Here is a 22,278-nt window from a genome sequence, read left to right as displayed (position 1 = left end):
AGTTTATTGCATGGAGGTTTTTATAATATTCATAGATGATGTTTTGTATTTCTTTGATATCAGTTGTAATTTCTCCTTTTCCATTCCTGATGGAGCTTATTAGAGGTTTTTTTTCCTGCTTCTCATTAATATAGCTAAAGGAATGTTAATTTTGTTTATTTTTTCAAAGAACCAACTTTTTGTTTTATTATTCCTTATAATTTTTTTATTATAAATTTCATTTAGTTCTGCTCTGATCTTTGTTATTTCTTTTCTCCTGCTGAGTTTGGGGTTGGTTTGCTCATCCTTTTTTAGTTTTTTTGAGGTGATTCATTAGACTGTTGATTTGTGATCTTTCTGTCTTTTAGATGTAGGCATGTATGGATATAAATTTTCTTTTCAGGAGTGTTTTAGCTATTTCCTACAGGTTTTGATAACTTGTGTCTCCTTTATCATTTAGTTCAAAAAATCTTTTGATTTCCATCTTAATTTACTCTCAATGAAATAATCGTTCAGGAGAATGTTGTTTAGTTTCCATGACTTTGTGTAGACATGAGAGTTTCTGTTGGAGTTGATTTCTAATTTTATTCTACTGTGGTCTGACAAGATGCATGGTATAATTTCTGTTTTTTAAAATTTGTTAAGACATGTTTTGTGAGTTTTAGAGAATGAGAAAAATATATATTCAGTGGGTTTTGGGTCGAATGTTCTGTAAATCTCAGGCCCATTTGTTCTAGAGTTCTGTTTAAGTCCATTGTGTCTTTGTTTATTTTCTGTTTGGAGGATCTGTCCTGTTCTGTCAGAGAGATGTTGAAGTCCCCAGCTATCATGATGCTGCTGTTTATCATTTTGTTTAGATCAACTAGGATTTGCTTTATGAATCTGGGTGCACCTGAGTTAGGTGCATTAATATTTAGAATTGTTATATCTTTTTGTTGAATTATAACCTTCACCATTATAGAGTGACCATCTTTGTCTTTCATTACTTTTGTTGATTTGAAGAGTAAGTTATCTGAAATCAGAACTTCTATGCCAGCTTTCTTTTGGCTTCCATTTGCCTGGAATGTTGTTTTTCATTCCTTCTCCTTGAGTCTGAATACATCCTTTTGGGTTAGATATGTTTCCTGAAGACAGCAGATACTTGGCTTATATATATTTATCCATTTGGCCAGCCTATGTCTCTTTAGTTCAAACCATTCACATGTATTGAAAGAATTGGTAAGTGGGGTCCAGATTTCTGTTCATCCTGTTGAGTTAAACTTTGTTGCTTTGTTTTCTCTCTTGAGCCATTGTGGTATCCGGCCTTTGACCTTTAGCTTTTGGATGATTTTACGCTGGTGAGTGTCTCTTGTGCTGATCTGTGTGTAAAGCTGTTCTTAGTCCTTCTTGGAGGGCAGGTCTTGTCTTGATGAATTCCCTCAGTCTTTGCTTGTCTGTGAAGGTCTTTATTTCTCTTTCATATAAGAAACTTAGTTTTACAAGGTGTAAGATTCTAGGCTGGGCATTATTCTGTTCAAGAAGAGTGAGAATGGGGCTCCAGTATCTTCTGGCTTGTAAGGTCTCAGTTCAGAAGTCTGCCTGTATTCTGATGGGTTTTCCTTTGTAGGTTACCTGATGCTTTTGCCTTACAGCTTGCAGGAGGGCCTCTTGTTTATTTTGGTCAGTCTGATAACTATGGTTGTAGTGTCTTCCTCATTCCAGTGAATCTTCCAGGAGTCCTTTGAGCTTCCTGTACCTAGATGTCTAAATTTCTAGCAAGACCAGGGAAGTTTTCCTCTATTATATACTCAAATAGTTTATCCAACCCTTGTGTAGTTTCTTCTTCACTCTCAGGGATATCTGTGCTTCTTATGTTAGGCCTCTTCACATAATCCCACATTTCTTGTGGGCTTTGCTCTCTTCTCTTATTTCTCTGCTCTATCGCTGAGACTGATTTATTTAATTGAAAGGTGTTATCTTCAATCCCTGAGATTATTTCTTCTGTTTGATCTACCCTATTCTTGAGGCATTCCACTGTGTTTTGTAATTCCTTGAATAAATTCTTCATTTCCAGAAGTTCTATTTGATTTTTCTTTAATATTTCAATTTCTTTAATGACTTTGTCTTCCAAGTCCTATATTTTTTTGTGGTTTCTTTGTTTTGGGTATCTGTTTTCTCTAGCATATCATTGAGTTTTCTTATAATCCATGTTTGAAATTCTGCTTCTGTCATTTCAGTGTTCTGAATTTAGTTGGTATCCATTGCTAGAGAGCTAGACACCCCTTTGGAGGGGTGTCCTTTCAGTTTGATTCTTCATAATTCCAGAGTTCTTTCACTGATTCCTTCCCATCTGGAGCAGTTGTTTCTTCTTACCTTTAGGTTTTTGGATTTTTTAAATTTATTTTTATTTGAAAATATTAAGGGGTTACAAATGTTTCTGTTAGGTTGATACCTTTTATAATGCTTAAGTCAGGGCTATTAGTGTGCCCATTACCCGAGTAGTGTCTGTTATACCCAGTAGGTAAGCTCTTCCCCTTACCTCACTGCTTCTTGATCTGCAAAGACCTCTACATCTATTTTTCACATTTAGTATATATTTTAAAACATAACCAACACAATTGACAGGAGTACTAAAATATTTTTGCTGTTTTTGTTTTATTGTGAAATATACATGCAAAAATGGAAATTAATTTTTATTCTCCAAGTGCTTTGCTGAAATAAACAATGATTTTTCAGTTAAAACCATATTATATTTCAAAAAGAATTAAAAAAAAAAAACTGGTGTGTGTGATTAGATGGGTGTTTATGGCTAATGCAATACTTCCTAAACTGGAAGACTTAAAATACAGTTTCTTTGAAAGAAAGTTATTTGCTCAAATAAATTAGACAAATATCCCACTCTTGGAGATTCACAGTACACTTCAGAACATTAAAAGGTCTGAGTATTTCCCATACTTCTTTGACTACAGAAACCTTTTATGTCAATATCGCAAGATGCTAGTGTTATAAGAAACATTCTTTCAAGAGCATTATGTAAAGAAAAAACTGGAAAGAATGAGATATTTTATTCAGTGTTTTAAAAATTTCTTTCTGACTTCCCATGCTACAAAATAACAAAATTGGTAAATTTGGTTGCAGGGCTCACTCTGAATTCATTAATTAGGTTTGAACTTGGGATGCCTAGAAGAGAGAGCAATGAAAAATGTGAAGGAAGCCATTAAAACAAACACTCTGCCCAGTGTCTCACATACACCAACGTAATTCAGTTTTTAAAACTACAGTCATTCAGTCTCACCATCTAGAAAGAAAAAATTTCTCAAAACTCTTAATATTTCATCTCTTTTTGTGTATGTATTACCAGTTAAAGAATAATGTTTTTCAGTTCTACCATTTGCCTTTCTTTGCTTTATCAGTTATTAAGAAGAAAATTAATTTAATCATTTGCTATCAGGTTTCCAATTATTCCCCCCGCCCCACTGCCTAAAGTAAATTAATGATTTTCAAATTAAATACAAATCTTCTATGGATTGAATGGGGGGAAAAAGAGCAAAAAAAAAAAAATCCCACAGTACTTTAGAGTTGGAATCTTTGTACTTTTTAAAAGCCTCTCCCCCACATCTACAGAACACTGATAGAAGTAAACCTCTCAGCTGTAGATCTTCAAGTATTTATATAATGATTGCATCTCATTATCCTTTCAAGTACTCATTCTTTTGCTCTTAAATAATGAGCTACGCAGTGTACCTTGAATTCTACTGACCTTGGATATGGGACAATTGTATCATAATAGGATTAAGAAGTTCTTCATCCCTCTAAGTTTAGGGAAGCTGGGGAAGGCAGACCGTCCAGTTGTGGCTGCTTCCCGGAACAGAAACAGGGATGAACTGGTTAGAGTACAGGATTTTGTATGGCAGTGAGGGTCTCATGTCAAGAATGGAGGCTTGGGAGAGACAGTGAAATGTGAGTGGGCCCAGGCAGACTATGTGCCTGGTGCCTCTTGCAGTGTGAACCTTTCAAGGGTCCTGTTAGTAATCTCAGTACCCCTGGGAGCAGCTAGGTGAAAGTAGATTTACATATTCAAGCTTGCTGAAAGTGACACAGCCAGCAAGATAGGAAAAGAGACTGAGAAGACCAGGGGGAATTAGGTTGGGCATTTGTTGATATGATACACATCCTGAATTTATACGAATGATGGAATTAGGGGTTCGAGCCAAGCTTACATAGGGACTCATGGGACAATGATATCCACTTGGTATCTGAGTTACAAGTGACTTAAGCTTCATTAACTTATATAATAAAAAGAAATAGATTCAAACAATAGCTTTGCTTCTGGCATGAAATTACCAAAGCTATGAAAGTGTTTGAGTAATTTTGCCAAAAGCAAGCATTGGATGCTTGGATAAAGTATTTTAGCAGTAGGTTGGAATGAACTTCTTTAATTAAGTGGCTGTACATCTTTGTATAAAAGAGTATAAATGTGTTAATTGGCCATGTTTATCTGGAAAAGGTTTAGTAAGTAGGAGAGTGGCCGAAAGAGATGTTTGAAATGCCATGTCAGTTACATTCATGCCAGCAGTTACTGTACGTGGCAAAAAGTACACAGAATTCATTCAGAATGGCTGGCTCCCATTTCAGTTATGTTAACCTTTCTTTCAGTATTTGGATCATTCTGCCAATAATGAGATAAAAAAAATAGGCAGCCTGTCTGAAAGCCCACTGTAAATGGAGAATGAGTTCATACTTGCCATTTGTACTTGGCAGAAGTAATTAGGAGGCATGTGGGGAGGATCTGTGTTCCTTTAATATATTTGTACCCAGAGAAACTTGAGAAAAAACCCAATTCTGGTTGGATTTGAAATAAGGTTTTATTCTTTCATTAAGCGATGGTAGTTGAAAAAAATTATTAAAAATTAGGTATCCTGTGACCAGGCCTCTTGTCAAAAAGTAAAAGAATACACATATTTATGTGAAGAATAAAGTGAAAACCAGATGAAGAAAAGTTCGAGATTTAAAGGAGATATGTTTCATTTTTAAGACTGAATACTTTTTTGTTTCTCCTCCACTTTTGGAGATCTAGATTATATGTAATTGAGTTTTGAAATTTTTATTTAAGGACTTAAATTATCCCCTTTTGTTAGATGCTTTGGCTAAAACGTAGAAGTGTCTAAGTCACCGAGAAGTCGTCTTTAGCTGTCATTTCTCTTGCTACACACAATGCTTCAGGCATTGAAAGGCACAGGGAGGTGGCAGGTCCCCATATACTGAGGACGGTGGCAGTGGGGTAGGGGAGTGGCAGCTTGTCCTGATATTCTCTTTATATTAACAGTTTACCCTGATAGAATGCAATGAAAAACAAAATTCTTAAATGAATCACCTGCATATTATATTTTAGGATAATCCAGCACCCTTAAAAGCATCCACCCCTTATAATTGAGGTTGCTTCTGGGAAAGGGAAATGGGGACAGTGGTGGGAAGGAGATGGAGTTATCATTTTGTTCCCACTTTAGTAACTTCTGGCTTTTGTACCACGTGTGTGTGTGTGTGTGTGTGTGTGTGTGTGTTATAGTCATGCATAGCTTACCAACCAGGATATGTTCTGAGAAATGTGTCATTAGGCGATTTGGTTGTTGTGTGCACATAACAACTCGTACTAACACAAACCTAGGTGATACAGCCTGCTACACACCTAGGCTCTATGGCATAGCCTGTTGCTCCTATGCTACAAACGTGTGCAGCATGTTGCCGTTCTGAATACTGTAGGCCATTGTAAAACACTGCTAAGTATTTGTGTATCAAACGTATCTAAACATAGAAAAGGTGCATGGCTTTATAATCTTTGGGACCCCTGTTGTACTTGTGTTCCATTGTTGACCAATGTCTCTATGCAGCACATGACTGTACATTTAAAACAAAAGTTAAAAAAGAAATTCCCCTCTGAGCACTCCTCTCTCCTGACAAGAACCTCGGCTCTCCCACCTGCCCCAGGAGCTTCTGGGATTTCCTGTGCTTTCCCCCCAACCTTCCCCTACCACCTACCCTCCACCCCGTTTCTTTTGCTATTGAGGAGAATAATTCTGAATTCATTGACTTTTCTTCCTCATCTTTAATTTTGTAATCCCTACCCCTTTCACAGAAAGTCACCAAAGATTTCAAACTGTGAAATGTGGTAACCTCTTTTTAAACCCTCTTTGACCTTTCTGGGTCACTTGAGACTTCGAATCTTTCTTCCCAGCCTCTCTGACACCATCTCCTGGTTTAATTTAAGCTCCCTCCCTACACCTTCATGGGCATCTTTCCTGCGATTCGACCTTTATCCATTCTGCATGCGCCCCCTGAGCAATTCATTTGCTCTTGGATGAGATCATCTGTGTCATTAGATGTGACCTCTCTCTGGAGTTCTGAGCTTGCATGCTTACTAGCCCACTTGCCATTCCATGAGCACCTCAAAATCAAAATATCTTAACCTGGACTTAATGTCTATTCCTTTGCCATCTAAATCCCCACTTTGACTCGCTATATTTTAGTAGTTAGCAGCAGCCATGCCAGAAACCTGGGAATCATCTGAATTTTCTTCCTCTACCTAACAAGGTTTTGGAATTACAGCTATCCTTGCCGTAACATGCACATGTTGGCTTTGTTTCCATCACATCCTTTCATTTTACAAAGAAACTACTAAGTTGGGCAGTATCATTCCAGTTGGACTGGGAGATATTTCATGCATATAAATGTGCTGTCCTAGTTAAAAGTAGAAGACAAATAATTTCAATTATTCCTCTGCACTGACAATTCTGTATTTATGTGTCCATAGAAACCTCATTTCAGAGGCATTTCTGCATTTGAGACTTGAGTTCGTTTGTTAGATTTGAAACTAAATTAGCAATTGTATACCTTCACAGAATTTGTGATAAATTATTTTAGAACTCATATTTTGCTTAGTTTTCTATTCAATCAGTTAAAATAGTACCTTTTTTTAAATTAGAATTACAGGCATACCTCTTTTTATTGTACTTTATGGATACTGCATTTTTTACAAATGGAAGGTTTGTGGCAACCCTGTGTCGACTAGCCAGTTAGCTCCATTTTTCCAACAGTATGTGCTTGCTTCACGTCTCTGGGTTATATTTTGGTAATTCTCACAGTATTTCAGACTTTTTCATTATTGTATCTGTTTTGGTGATCTGTCATCAGTGATCCTCGATATTAATATTGTAATTATTTTGTGGAACCACAAACCATGTCATGTAAAACAGCAAACTTAAAGGGTAAATGTTATATGTTCTGACTGCTCCACTGACCTGCCATTCTCCCATCTCTGTCCCTATCCTTGGGCCTCCCTGCTCCCTGAGACACAACAATATTGAGATAAGGCCAATTAATAACTCTACAGTGGCCTCTGAGCATAGAAGTGAAAAGACTTGCACATCTCTTATTTCAAATCAAAAGCTAGAAGTGATTAAGCTAAAGACATGTCAAAAGCCAAGATAGGCTGAAAGCTAAGAATCTTCCACCAGTTGGCCAAGTTGTAAATGCAAAAGAAAAATTCTTGAAGGAAATTCACGGTGTTACTCCAGCGAACACAGCGATGATAAGAAAGCAAAACAGCCTTATTGCTGATATTGGGAAAGTTTTGATGGTCAGGAAAGAGTATCAAACCAGCCACAACATTTCCTTAAGCTAGAGCCTAATCCAGAACAAGGCCCTAAATCTCTTCAATTCTATGAAGGCTGAGAGATGTGAGGAAGCTGCAGAAAGGTAGCAGAGGTGGATTCATGAGGCTTAAGGAAAGAAAACATCTCCATAATGTGAAAATGCAAGGTGAAACAATAAGTTATCCAGAAGATCTAGCTAAGATCATTGAATGAAGGTGGCTGCACCAAACAGCAGATTTTCAATGGAGACAAAACAGCCTTCTATTGGAAGAAAATGCCAGGATAGACTATCTTGTTAGGGGCTAATGCAGCTGGTGACTTTACCATTGCTCATTGACAATTTTAAAAATCCTAGGACCTTTAAGAATTATGCTAATTACTCTGCCTGTGCTTTGTAAGTGGAACAACAAAGCCTGGATGATAGCACATCTGTATAGCTTGGTTTACTGAATATCTTAAGCCCACTGTTGAGATCTGCTCAGTAAAGATTCTTTTCAAAATGTTACTGCTCATTGACAACGTACCTCATCACCCAAGCACTGTGATGGAGATATACAAGGAGAGTAATGTTTTCATGCTTGCGAACACAATGTTAATTCTGTAGCCCATGGATCAAGGAGCAATTTTGATTTTGAAGTCTTATTATTTAAGAAATACATTACTTAAGGCTATAGCTACCCATAGATACTGATTCCTCTGATGGATCTGAGCAAAGGTAATTGAAAACCTGGAAAGGATTCATCATTCTGGATGCCATTAAGAACCCTTGTGATTCATGGGAGGAGTTCAAAATATCAACATTAATAGGAGTTTGTGAGACATTGATTGTGGCTCTCATGGATAACTGAAAGGTTCAAGACTTTTGTGGAGGAAGTAATAGCAGATGTGTTGGAAATAGCGAGACAACTAGAATTAGAAGTGAAGCCTGAAGATGTGACTGAATTGTTGCAATCTCATGATAAAACTTGAACAAATGAGCAGTTGCTTCTTAGCAAAGGAAGTGTTTTTCTTGGGAGGAAATCTATTCTGGGTGAAGATGCTGTGAACATTGTTGAAATGACAACAAAAGATTGAGAATAGTACATAAAACTTAGTTGATAAAGCAGCAGCAGGCTGAGAGGATTGATTCCAATTTTGAAAGAAGTTCTACTGTAGGTAGAATGATATCAAACAGCATTGCATGCTACAGAGAAATCTTTCCTGAAAGAGTCAGTTGATGTGGCAAACTTCATTGTTACCTTATTTAATTGCCACAACCACTCCAGCCTTCAGCAGCCACCACCTTGATCAGTCAGCTGCCATCAACATCTGGACAAGATCCGCCCTCAACAAAAAAGATAACTTGCTGAAGGCTCAGATGACCATTACCATTTTATTTTAGCAATAAAGTATTTTTAATTAAGGTATGTATATAGGTTTTTAGATCGTATGCTACTACACACCTAATGGACTACTGTATAGTCTACACACAACTATTATATGCACTGGGATGCCAGAAAACGTATGACTCACTTTATTGTGATATTTGCTTTACTGTGGTGTCTCAGAACTGAGCCTGTCGTATTTCTGAGCTATGCCTGTATCTCAGCATCCATGAGGAATTGGTTCCAGCACCCACGCCCGCCACCCCCCAACACCTGCAGATATCAAAATCCAAGGATGCTTAAGTCTCTTTTATAAAATGGTGTAGTATTTTCAGATAACCTATGTACATCTTCCTGTATAGTTTAAAATTATCTCTAGGTGACTTATAATACCTAATATAATGTAAATGCTGTATGAATGGTTGTTGTACTGTATTTTTAAAATTTGTGGGGTTTTTTTTTTGTTCTCAGTATTTTCAATTTGAGAATAACAATCCGTATTTGAATATGCAGATGTGGAACCCTAAGAATACAGAGGGCTGATTATACCTTTATTATTGCTTTGTTTCTTATGTATTAAATGCAGAGAATCAAGTACCTACTAGGTTAAAATAATTAAAATTCATTGTATACTTACGTGACATCTTCCAGCTATCATATCGTTTAATTTAATTTACCCAATAGTTTGATGTAGAGAAACTAAGAATCAGAGATGTTATCTAATTTGCCCAGATACACTGTTGTGGCAGTTGCTCCTTTCAGTGGCTCCTTCTGAAATTCTTTAGACATCGGTGTGAGCGTGACGGTAATCAGTTAAGAAATGGATCTGTGAGCACCTGCTTTTTTTTTTTTTTTTTTTTTGAGACAGAGTCTCGCTTTGTTGTCCAGGCTAGAGTGAGTGCCGTGGCGTCAGCCTAGCTCACAGCAACCTCAAACTCCTGGGCTTGAGTGATCCTTCTGCCTCAGCCTCCTGAGTAGCTGGGACTACAGGCATGCGCCGCTATGCCCGGCTAATTTTTTATATATATATCAGTTGGCCAATTAATTTCTTTCTATTTATAGTAGAGACGGGGTCTCGCTCTTGCTCAGGCTGGTTTTGAACTCCTGACCTTGAGCAATCCACCCGCCTCGGCCTCCCAAAGCACCTGCTTTTTATTGGGAGTTGGATTCCACATGGCCAGTGTTTTTCAGATATCAGTGGTTATTTGTGAGGGGAGATTTTTCAGTACTTCAATGCCATTGCCCAAATTATCCATGGTCATGGCAATGCAGATATAGGTAATAAGGGTGATTGTCCTAAGACTTAAATGGAATTTCTATTTTGCAATTTTAATTAATGGAAGGTGATTTTAATGCAACCTCCCAAAAATTGTTACCTATTCTTTGTTTACTGTGTTAACAATAATTTCTCTGCTGCTTTTAATTTTCGTTGCCTTACGTGGAGGTTGGTCATCTGAAAAATGGATGGTCAGTAATTCATATTCTCTCTCTCCCTCCCTCCCTTTCTGTCTTTCTCAGTGCAATGAAACCTCATTCTTTTTTGAAGCTCGAAGTAAAACTGCTTGCAAGCATCTCTGGAAGTGCAGTGTAGAACATCATACGTTTTTTAGGTACGTTAATGTGAAAGTTTTGTTCATTGTCCTAATAAATGAAAATGGCATTTGTTTTTATTACAATTCTGTTCTTTCTACAAACAGAAATTTAGAAGTGTTTCCCTTTTATTAGCTTTTTTTTGGCTTTTAATTCTCTGGATTGTATTAATACAAACATATATACACACACGTGGGAAATTATCTTGGGAATTTTGTCACTATGTTGATTGACTCTTGTTCAGGTTTTCATGACAGTTAATCATATCAGATGTGATAATTCACTTTTGTTTATATATTATACTCCAGTACTTCCCATTTTAGGGTACTCTCAACAGACAGCACCATGGGGAATTCTATACACACATTTGTATCTACATAAACACACACATACAGATAAATCTTCTTTGTTCATACTGTATGAAAAGATCGGGGGTAATTTTTTTTTTGTTTATGAAAAAAGTGCAGCTTTGGCTAGCACCCATGTGGTACTGGAAGAAATTATTCTGCTGTGGACATACTACATTTGAAATGCCTATCAGCCTTCTAAGTGAAGATAAGGTAAGGCAGTTGGGTGTACAAGGCTGACTGGAAAGACCAACGTTGATGACGTAACTTTAGTAGATACGACAGAAGGGGCCAGATGAGGTCACCTATGGAAAAAGTGAAGAGAGAAGCAGAAAGCCAAGGACTGAGCTGTGGGGGCTTCCCCACATTAGGGGACAGGAACAGCCAGCTGAGGAGTATGAGAAGCAGCAACCAGGAGGGAGAGTGGGTTGTGTTCTGGGAATGGAGGGAGGAGCATGTCGTGATGAACACGCCACCAGCAACTACATGCAGTGCTCTTGGGAGGTTAAGTAAGATGATGATAGAGAATTCTTTTTTTTTTTTTTTTTGAGACAGTCTCGCTTTGTTGCCCAGGCCAGAGTGAGTGCCGTGGCGTCAGCCTAGCTCGCAGCAACCTCAAACTCCTGGGCTCAAGTGATCCTCCTGTCTCAGCCTCCCGAGTAGCTGGGACTACAGGCATGCGCCACCATGCCCGGCTAATTTTTTCTATATATATTAGTTGGCCAATTAATTTCTTTCTGTTTATAGTAGAGACGGGGTCTCACTCTTGCTCAGGCTGGTTTCGAACTCCTGACCTCTAACAATCTGCCCAGCTTGGCCTCCAGAGCACTAGGATTACAGGCGTGAGCCACCGCGCCTGGCCACAATAGAGAAATTGACCACTGCATTGTGGGGACACTTTTTTCTTTGTTTCATGTTCTTACATTGTAAAGATAAAATATTAGCAAATAATACATTAAACTTTATTATTATTTTTAAAATTCATACAAAATCGAATTCTTCCCCTTATTTCTATTTGATTTACATGGAGTAATCTCTCTGAATAGCATGGAATTAGAGAATTATTCTTTTAAAATGACCAGTAATCTTAATATAATTGGTATTAGGGGAGGGATGTGGCCCAGAGAGCCTAAGACATTGCCTGCCTCCAGCTCTGTGGGGCTGGGCTGAGTAGCTCCCTGTGGTGATCTGTTGAAAGTACCCTAAAATGGGAAGTACTGGAATATAATGTATAAATAAGAGTGAGTTAGCACATCTCATATAATATTATCCTGAAAAGCTGGATGGGAGTAAATCAACATAATGACAAAATTCCCAAGATAATTTATGCAGAGAAAGTAAGTTGATTGAGCACTAAAGCTTCTTAGGGCAATGATATACAATACTATATACTATATAATAGTCTTCAACAAGTATGAGTATTTGATATTATATGTATATAAAATTCTGGGGTCTGGTTATATTTCAAATATTAGCTTAAATGAAATCATATCCAGTGGCAGAAATAAAATATTTTGACTAGCTCTCTTAAACACTGTTGTACTATTATTTTTGCTGTATAGCTTTATGAGCAAATGTGTAAATATCTGTGTTTATGAGTCTTTATCTTATTTTCTTTTCAAAATTAATTAGAATGCCAGAAAATGAATCAAATTCATTGTCAAGGAAACTCAGCAAGTTTGGATCCATAAGTTATAAGCACCGGTACAGGTAATTGCCATTTTTTTCTTGGGATGTGTGAATGTAAATAATAATTCATTTGTCCACATACATACACAATGAAGTTTATGATTTAATTTTTTCCCTTTTTTTTCCTGGCAGTGCCAATGTTTTTTGCAATCATAACAGTTTATTAAAACTTTCTTAACAAAAATGATTTTCTGGATTTATTTATATTTAATGTCTGCATTAGCTGTGTTAAGTCTGAGGCTTTTAGAATGAAGTAGGGCTTATTCAGAAATTCGTTTTGATATAATTATCACTCATTTCTAATTAGGTTCTGTGATTATGAAACAATGTAGATACTCTGAATAGCAACTGTGTTCTTAGGACATTCAGTTGATCCCCTATTTTAACACAATGTATACTTTATATCATGCATGGAACCATATTTTTCTGCAGCATGTTTCTCTACAACTGCATATAGTAATGGGAACTTCTTAGATCTCAGTTTTATTGAGCAGTTACTGTCATGTGTTGTGTTAAATTTTTTCCATTTATTGCTTCATTTAATTATCACAGTCTTTCTGTAATATGCTTATTAAAATTTGAGGAAACTATGGCTCAGAGAGGGCAAGTCACTTCCTAAGGTAACCCAGCTAGGAAGCAGTGAAGTGGGATCTGCATCCTGGTGGTCTAACTCCAGAGCTCACATTTTTAACCATTAGGCACACTGTTAGCCTGTTGTGGGAAAGCCTGATCATCGTGCAGCTTCGCCAGTGCTCGGGTCTTTTTCTAATACCGGCATTAAAAATGGAAGTGCTGTCTCTTGCCAGCCACTTGGCTGGAACTGGAAACCATGATTCTAAATGAAGTTTCTCAGGAATGGGAAACAAGCACTGTATGTTCTCACTAATAAGTGAGAGCTAAATGATGGGTATACACAGGCATGAAGAGATGTATAGGACACTGGACACCAAGAAGGGGGAGTCCAGGCAGGGTGTAGAAATGCCACCTAGGGGAAGGAACACTGTCTGTTAATTCCACTGGAGATGTCACTGAATGAAATGCTTCCTTAGGAGATAAAAATATAGCCAGGGCAAGCTTTTGCAAGATAGTAGTACTGTCTGCCAGATTTTAATTCTTCTCTTTTATAACCCACTGTTTGGGTCTTGAATTTGAGACAAAGATAATAAAGGAGAGATGAATGTCAAATATTCAGTGCGTTCATCTTCACATATTATTCACTTGGATATTTGCCCATTGGATGACTGAAAAGAAAACTAAAATGTTATTGCACTATGGATGTTCTTTTTTTTTTTTCCTTTAAGTGTGCTATTTCTTTTTTTTCCAGCGTATTATAGGGGTACAAATGTTAAGGTTGTGTATATTACCCATGCCCACTCTCCCCCCTCGAGTCAGAGCTTCAAGCGTGACCATCCCCCAAACATTGCACATCTCACTCATTGTGTTTGTATGTACCCATCTTGGTATTTATATGAAGGTATCCAATAATATCTAAATATTTACCTTTGGATTTCCAAGGTTCTTCCATAGACAATGATACAATTATGATGAATTTAAGAAAAATTATTTACTTTTATATTGAGAAGAACAGCTGCTAATAGCCAGTGTTTGGGCTGTTCTAGTTGTGGCATAAAACATTGCCAAGGTTACAGAGAGAATGTGTAACTCTATTTCCTTGTCACCAAAACAGTGCTAGTGAAAAGGTTCATACTATTAAAATTGTAATTATCCTGTTTAACATAATGCTGTAGTTGGCTTCCACAAATTTAGCCATACCTGATTTCTCAAATTTATTGAAATGCAAATATTGTGGCTACTGGGAATTGTTATTAGAAAGCTATTGGATTTTGCATATTAAATATAATTTCTTCCAAGAAAGTAATTAAAGGTAACCTTTGCATAATTGGAGGCTCTGCTAAATCTATTCTCATTTCTTGGCTGATGTTAACTGCCTAGTAAGTCTTAATGAATCCTAAATCGACTTGTCTGTATGTCGGAAGCACTAAGGATTCATCCCACTGTCCAGAGCTTAGGCAGGAATGAGTCTCTGATAGCTGGATGGTCATTAACACACACACTGCTTGTTGTCAAAAGAGGGCAAACAATCAGCCTTTATATTATATAATATTATATATTATTATTATTATATATTATTTATTATACCAGCATCATATTCCAGGAGATATCCTGGAATGAAAGCAGAGCTATAGAAACACAGACAGCCCCCTCCTTCACCGTGCAGTCTTTAGAGCATTGAGTATAAAGAACAGCCGAACAAGTGGCTGCAGCATGTGAATGTGGGTGTCTGGGTGTATTTGTGAGTATGACTGTGTGTGTGTTTATAGTGTTGTGTGAGTGTCTTTATGGGTGTGCATGTATGTGATGGAGGAGGACAGAGTTCTAGTCTCTACTCTCCTGCATTTTAGGGCTTGCAAAAGGCCAAAGAGATTCCTACATCTTTTGAAAAAAGTGATTGCATACAGAAAAAATTAGACTTTTTTAGTGATCTAGGACAATCAAGATTCAAAATTAAATTTGTGAGGAAAGGCTGAGCTGAAATCTGACATTGTAATTCTTTTGTTGTTATTATTTTATTGCTGGGGACCAATAATTGAGATAGAAATTAAATCTTTGAATATTTTGTTATTTATTGATGTCTTCTTCTCTAAGTCTCTTAAAAATGATCCTTGTCTCTACCTGTTGTTAAGTTTGTGGGAGACTCCTGGTTTTGATTAATGAAAGAATTGTATAGAATTTACACTCCAGAAATGAGAGAGAGAGAGAGAGAGAGAGAGAGACCTGAGAATTCCCCTGGGAACCCCAATGTCCTTGTAGGACTTACAGCTCAGGAGCTGTCATGGAGTTTCATACTTCATGAAGCATGGAAGAGAGACCATGTTCTCATGAGACCCTCCTTTGTGTCGGGTGCTTTCGTGTGTGCAGCTTTCTTTAATTTACGTAGTGACCCACCAAAGGAGGTATCATATCCCCTTTTATACAGATGAGAAATTGGAGCCCCCCAAAAGTTACGTAAAGACCTTTAATCAGTAAGTGGCAATGCTGGGATTTGAACCTGGCTATCTCTACCTCACCTTGAGGCTGAAGTGCTGCAGGCAGTGACATTGAGCAGAGAAGTGGGGGAGAGTGTGCCAGAGTGTGAGGAGGCAGGGAAGTGGTGATCATGGAAATGAAGCTCTGTCCTGTCACTACAGAGAGCCACCACACATGCGTGGCTTACACTGTAAATCGCTATACTTGTCAGTCACTTTCAGTTACAAGAAAATAGAAGCTTTCACAGAAGTATGTAAACAGTGAATTTTACTTTATAAGTCTTATTTAATCTCTCTTTGGGAGACAGTCACGAATATTCTGTAAATATGAATAACACTTGGGGCCATGAAAAGGCTGTTTTCCTTCCCATAGATGGCTCTACTTGTGTCTATGCCTATGTCTTGTGTCTATATGTCTATACTAGACATATAGAAATGCATTTTTTTCTGTATCTAAATGATAGTTTCCTGCATGAAAGTGAGGGTCATTCCCTGGCTCAAATTTAGCAATTGTGGAGTAAATTTTTAGTAAGATGAATGTTCAGTGAAATCTAGCAAATAAAATGACATGATCCCTTGGGAGAATTACTTGAGAAGGTAAGTCCAGCTCCAGGGGAAGCTTGCCCTCTTGAATCTTCATGAAATATTTGGAGAAGTGGCACTTTGTCACTTTGTGGGGGGTTCTAGGCCTGCCTTCAATCTTCCCGGGCACTTGATCCGGCACAGATGAGGTGGGCATGGTCAATGGTGCCATGGCAGGGTTCCAAATAAGATCATATTGAGTGGTCCTGTGGGGACCAGCTTGCCGTGTAAGTACAACACAGAGACAGTCATGTGACATCATTACCCTTGCATGATTTAGCCCAACGTAATTTCTTTATCATTTAGTTGTAGAGCTCAAAGACTATCAGCAACCTTTTAGTTCTAGCCCATCATTCTGCTTAAAGCTAACTCCTCCTTTAATAAACTTTCTTCTTGTTTCTTCCTCTAAAAGATAGTCTATCTAATGTAAGTCCCCTCCTGGATTTTAATACTGCTTGTTTGGTCAATATTGCAGTGAGAATTGATTAAAAACCCTTGTGTGCTTATTGTCAATTGAGTCTGTGTTTTTCGTCTCTCCATACTTAGCAGGTTCTGAATGAGCTGTGTAATGTTGTGGCTGTGTGCTTTTACCTTTTTGCTAATCATAATGTTGCTTTTTTAAGTGGTAGGACCGCTTTGCAAATGAGCCGAGATCTTTCTATCCAACTTCCCCGGCCTGATCAGAATGTGGCAAGAAGTCGAAGCAAGACTTACCCTAAGAGAATAGCACAAACACAGCCAGCTGGTGAGTCATGGTGCCCCCAAGCCATCTGGTAACCTTGCACTTTTCTTTTAGGATGGGGGTATAAGTTATGCTCAGGTGGTGACTGTAGCCGTGCAGTCTTGTTATTGTTAATACTAGAAATTTTAATTTGATCTAGGAAATGTTCCAATAGTCAGTAATTATCAAGTAGACAAGTAGTAGTCTGCTTGAATCACCATGACCTGCTTTAATAGCTGTACTTTCTTTTTGAAGGGATTTTATTTTAAATAATGTCCTAAGTGACTAATTTCTTAGTTCGGTGTATCTGAAATTGAAATTGAAACAAACTCTTAACTAATGAAAGTCTTAAATAAAAAACACTGTTGACTTAATTTGTACAGAAATCAATGGGTTTTCTGGTTATTGTTGTTTTTTTATTATGAAACATATTGTGCACATAGAAAGTGCAGAATATATATGTATGGGCATACATATATATATGCACCCATATGCTTGCACGAGAAGCATCCTCAAAAGTCTCTCATGGGTCTTCTTATCATTTTCTCACCATCTCATCCCCCCAATCAGAGGAAACCCTGTCTCCCTTTGTATTAATTATTTTCTTTTCACTGTAATTTTACTACTTATGTAGCATTCCTTGAACAAAGTAGTTTATTGTGCCTATTTTTAACATTCTATCAATGAATCCTGGTATGTATGCTTTTGTGTCTTGGTTTTTCCCGTCAACATTAGGTGTAGTGTGTACTAAAGTGAGTATTCTAGTGCTTGACAATTTATCCATTCTACTGTTGATGGATATTTGGGTTATTCAGATTTTTTTATTTTGAATGCAGACTATTTAATAAAGCCACCCAATCAGTCTTAATCCATGTTCAAGGTTCAGAGCTCACAGAATTTTATTGTCAAATGGCATTGCTGGCTTTGGTGTGTGACTTGCTTATAGATCACCCTTATCTAACACTCTCCAGAGCCCTTTCACGTTTGTTATCTTCTTTGAGCCCCTCAGTGACCCTGTGGGGTGTGGGTCAAGGAAAAGAGTATGTTCCCGTTTTATAGATGAGGAAGATGTGGTTCCAGCAGTTACACAGAGGTGAGGCTGGGACAGGAGCTCAGGTCTTCTGGGTCGTTCAGCCATATTGTATAAAGTGAATGGAATTTTTAATGCTAAAAATCAATAACTGAGCCTTGTGTGAAAATTGACATCATGGTGTCAATGGTGATATCATGATTTCATGCCAAGCCTGCAAAGAAGGTGTGTGGGTTTGTTCCACCTTTCCTGGGTGTAAGAATGTCATCTTACCTGTTTCTAAAGTCAAATCAGACTCTAGGTTCCCTCCTCTCAGTGGGCTGGGAGGAAATGAAATTCCTTCTTATGGTTCTACAGTGGCAAAAATAAAACATTTAACGCTGGAGTTGGCTACCTTGACATATTATCATTACTCACATTTGGCTGATGAGGAAACTTAGATTTAAAGAGCAATTTGGCTAAGGTTACTGTGGATTAAGTTCACTGTGCACTAGTTTCCAACTTGTTTGAGTCCAGTGGGAGAGAACACACTCATGTGCAACAAGTTACATGAAGTAAGCATGTATACAATATTACTTACAGGTAGGTAGCAAGGACAGTAGAAGCCTGGGAGATCCATGAAGCTGGTCCCTCAAGGCTTAAGAAAGCTGCCTGGGGCAGATGGAGTCTCAAGACCCACTTGGGCCCCAAGAGGCAGTTGTCCCTGTGTTATATACCTCAGGGGCTCACTGTGCTGATGCTTTGAAAGATGCCCTGATTTGGGGAGGCGGGGAGAGGAATGAAGGCCAGGCTGTCGGGGTGGTTCTCCCTAACTCCAGATGTTACGTTTATCCTAGAAGGGACAGGAACAAGGACTGGACTGTTTGGGGAGTTTGCTCACGATCTCAGGAGTGTTGTAAGCCCAGAACACTCTATAGTTATTTTTGAGAACTATAAGCAAGAAAGAGGGGAGAACTAAGGTGATCCAAGGCAACCTGGAGAACTCCCTTAGGATTATATAAAAAGTAGATGGCTTAGGACAAATATTCTAGTCCTCTAATGCCTAGTCTTTAGGTTAATATTTTGCATTTATATGAGCAGTCTTAAATCCCATTTGGATCCACTACAGTGTGGTTACAATTAATAAGCAAACTTTCAAATCCTATGCTATTTCTGAAACATCATGCCTCATAAAATCATTCTGAGACCAACAGAGAATATCAAACATCTTCCTTGCTTCACATCAACATTTCATTCCACTTGACTTGCAGGAATCACACATGTTCTTTGTACATACATGTGCAGGTTGCTCCTTTTCTTCTCCTGTGCTCTTATGAAAATATTTGCAAATATCTGCTTCTCTAGAACTACTTTTTTGTTTGTTTGCTGTCCTTGGAAGCACAAATAGTGGAAGCAGATTAATTTAGGGACAGAAGTTTTTTGTTTTGTGTTTTTGTCTTTCTCTTGGCTTGTGCAGATCCTTCCAAATGTAGTTTTCACAGGCAAATCTGTATTGAGCAGTCACGTCCATCCCCTGCCCACTTCCCGATTACAGATTTTTTTTTCAGACATTTTGGTTACAGTGTATATCTTTATCTCTCCCTAAAAAGGGATAGAGGTAATCCCTTCCCCCCTACAATGCTTGCCACTTCCTTAAGATGTGGGTCTCCCCCGACCCAAATCCCTGTTGAACACTACCATTTTTTGTGCACCGTAGTTTTAGTCAATCAATACCAATTTGATGGCGAGTAGATGTGTAGCCCCTTTTCCAGATCTTGTGTGGTCTTGCTTTGTACTATGGGCTTAAGCTTAATCCAGGATGGGATAAATGGTGCTAGCTCACTGTCATTTCTTAGGATTGAATAATATTCCATTGTGAGCATATACCACATTTCAGTTATCCACTCATGAATTGACGGGCACTTGGGTAGTTTCCATGAATAGTGGATTGTGCTGCCATAAACATTCGGGTGCAGATGTCTTTATAATAGAGAGACTTATGCTCTTTTGGGTAGATGCCCAACAATGCTATTGCTGGATTGAATGGTATTTCTATTTTTAGCTGTTTGAGGTATCTCCAAATTCTTTTCCACAAAGGTTGTACTAATTTGCAGTCCCACCAGCAGTGTAAGAGTGTTCCTGTCTCTCCGCATCTTCGCCAGCATTTGTTGTTTTGGGATTTCTTGATACATTAGCCTGACTTTTTAAGCCTGTACTCCACAAACCGCAACGTGATCTGGGGACCTGGGGATCTGACCCTCCGCTTGACAGTGTGATTGTCCTGGGTAGAGAAGGACCGGTCAGCAAATACCAGGGATCTGGTGTCACAGTTGCTGTCATGCACATGTGAAGGATGTCGTAGGGCAGAGATAATTTTTATTTTCTTTTTTAAATGTTACATATTCTTGTTCCTCTAATTCAGATAGACTGTGCTTTGAGCCTCAGTTGAACCCGGCTGGTGCAAAGCCTGTGTGAGCTGTCGTTAACTCCTAAGGTTGTGGTGGGCTTCTAACTCAGAGCAGAATCGGTCACTGCTGTGCTGCTTGTTCACGTGCTTCTTGTCCAAGCCACCGGCCCTGATGAAGGGGGCAGTTCTGCATGAAGCAGGCCTGGCAAGGTCTGTGGTGAGCCTGGGAACCTCTTGGGTTGTGGTCCATCTTGCCAAGAGAGAACGTGCCACCAGGCCTGCCCTGTCCCTTTTTCTGCCATACTCCGGGCTCCAGAGCAACTCCTGGTCCAGAACCTCTCTATTTCTGGGGCTGCAGAGCAACTCCTGGTCCAGAACCTCTCTATTTCTGGGACTCATTCATCAGTAGCTGAACAGGAAAGGAGAAATAATCTTCATTCTTTTGAAGATTATTTTATACTGGTCAAAAGGAAACAAAAGTGTTGCCTTGGGAAAGTACCATGCCACAGTCACTTAAATTTAAACCTTTTGACAATTAAAAATTTTTAAATTAAAATGTTTAAGAACTCATAGTTTGTTTTATTAAATTGTACTGTATTTTGCAAAAATGGAGTTATAGTTTAAATAATAAGATAGTTTTTTTTAAACTTTAATAAGGGCAGCTCTTAATCTTCACAGGCTAAATTTTGTTGGCATTCTCTCTAAAATAAAATTTTGGAACTAAAGTTTTTGGAATCATCAGCATAAACTCCTTGCTTCTCATTTAACATTTTTATATAATAAACAAATTGTGATATAAATGAGATTGCTTTTTGTTAGTTTGTGTCATTAATTTGTAGTATGCGACATTTTACTTTAGAAAGACATTCTTTTATTTCTTAAGTTACTCAGTCAAGCTAGATGATTATTCCTCTTCACCTGCATCTCAGGTCTCTGTAAGTTTTTTAAAAAGCCTTTTATTCACCTCTCAATCAGGAATAATAAATGCCCTGGTAACTAAAAAGCCATTGTGTTTAGGATCTGCCAAGTTCAGGCCTTGGCACCTGTATGAGGAAGTACATTCCAGAGTGAAGAGCCCTGCGCCCGGCAGCCTGCACCCCACCCAGAGGAGGTCAGCGCCAGGGCAGGCAGCCAGAGCATTCCTGCAGATCTAAACTGCCTCGCAGGAACTTGCGGTAATGCTAGCAGAGAGATGGCAGGAGGAAAAGTGCAGGTGGGTACAGCCCTTTCTCTGACAAGGTCTTGGCGACTCATGCAGGTGGAGTTTCTGTAATAGGCAATAAAAACAATATTTGGATATAATCCATGATCAGCTCTAAGGAAAGGAATGGGTGAAGCCACGTACAATGGATCAACAAGGCTGTGATTATCGGATGCAGCATTTTAAGTTCCTAAAAATATCCTACTGAAGACAGAAATAAATAGCTGTAGCATAATCCTTGGACCATTGAAAAGCAAGATAGGATGACATTTTGGCATTCCCATTCGGGCTCTGTAGAAGGGGCCACAAGCACAATGCCTGAGGGATCATGAGACTGATTTCTGAGTGAGGATGCTATGTGCTGGTGTGCATGCAGACAGCTCCTGCTTGGCCAAGCCAGTTGTTCCTGTGCAGTAGAGCGGATCTACTGTTGACAAATCTTCCAGTGCTTCAAGAGAAGTTATGAAATCTGGATGTTTATGTGAACTTTCCAGAATTTAAAATATTGAAATTATTTAAATTTCATTTTAAAAAAACCTGTGCTAAATCAAACATTTCTGGGGGACAGGTTTGGCTTGAGGACTGCCTCTTTGGAACCTCTGATTGGCAGAGCTGATGAGAATCCACCTGCTCTGGGGCTCACGGTGGGCTTCCCCCGCATGCCCCGTGAGCATTGCTAGGTTAGATTCAAATGCCCCATCCTTCCAGGCACGA

General features: G+C 38.4%; 1 protein-coding gene across 1 annotated transcript in view; it reads left to right on the top strand.

Moving 5' to 3' along the window:
- EPB41L4A (erythrocyte membrane protein band 4.1 like 4A) overlaps positions 1–22,278 on the top strand; it is a 241,476-nt gene that overhangs the window by 155,137 nt on the left and 64,061 nt on the right. The window contains exons 11-13 of the mRNA XM_076008268.1: positions 10,490–10,581; positions 12,541–12,618; positions 16,850–16,971. Of these exons, the coding sequence (XP_075864383.1) occupies positions 10,490–10,581; positions 12,541–12,618; positions 16,850–16,971 (292 nt within the window). The remainder of the gene's footprint in view (positions 1–10,489; positions 10,582–12,540; positions 12,619–16,849; positions 16,972–22,278) is intronic.

This window comes from Microcebus murinus, chromosome 11, assembly GCF_040939455.1.
Source record: "Microcebus murinus isolate Inina chromosome 11, M.murinus_Inina_mat1.0, whole genome shotgun sequence".
NCBI classification, from domain to species: Eukaryota; Metazoa; Chordata; class Mammalia; order Primates; family Cheirogaleidae; genus Microcebus; species Microcebus murinus.
The sequence above is the reverse complement of the archived record's forward strand: the minus strand, read 5'-3'. Positions and strand labels throughout refer to the sequence as shown.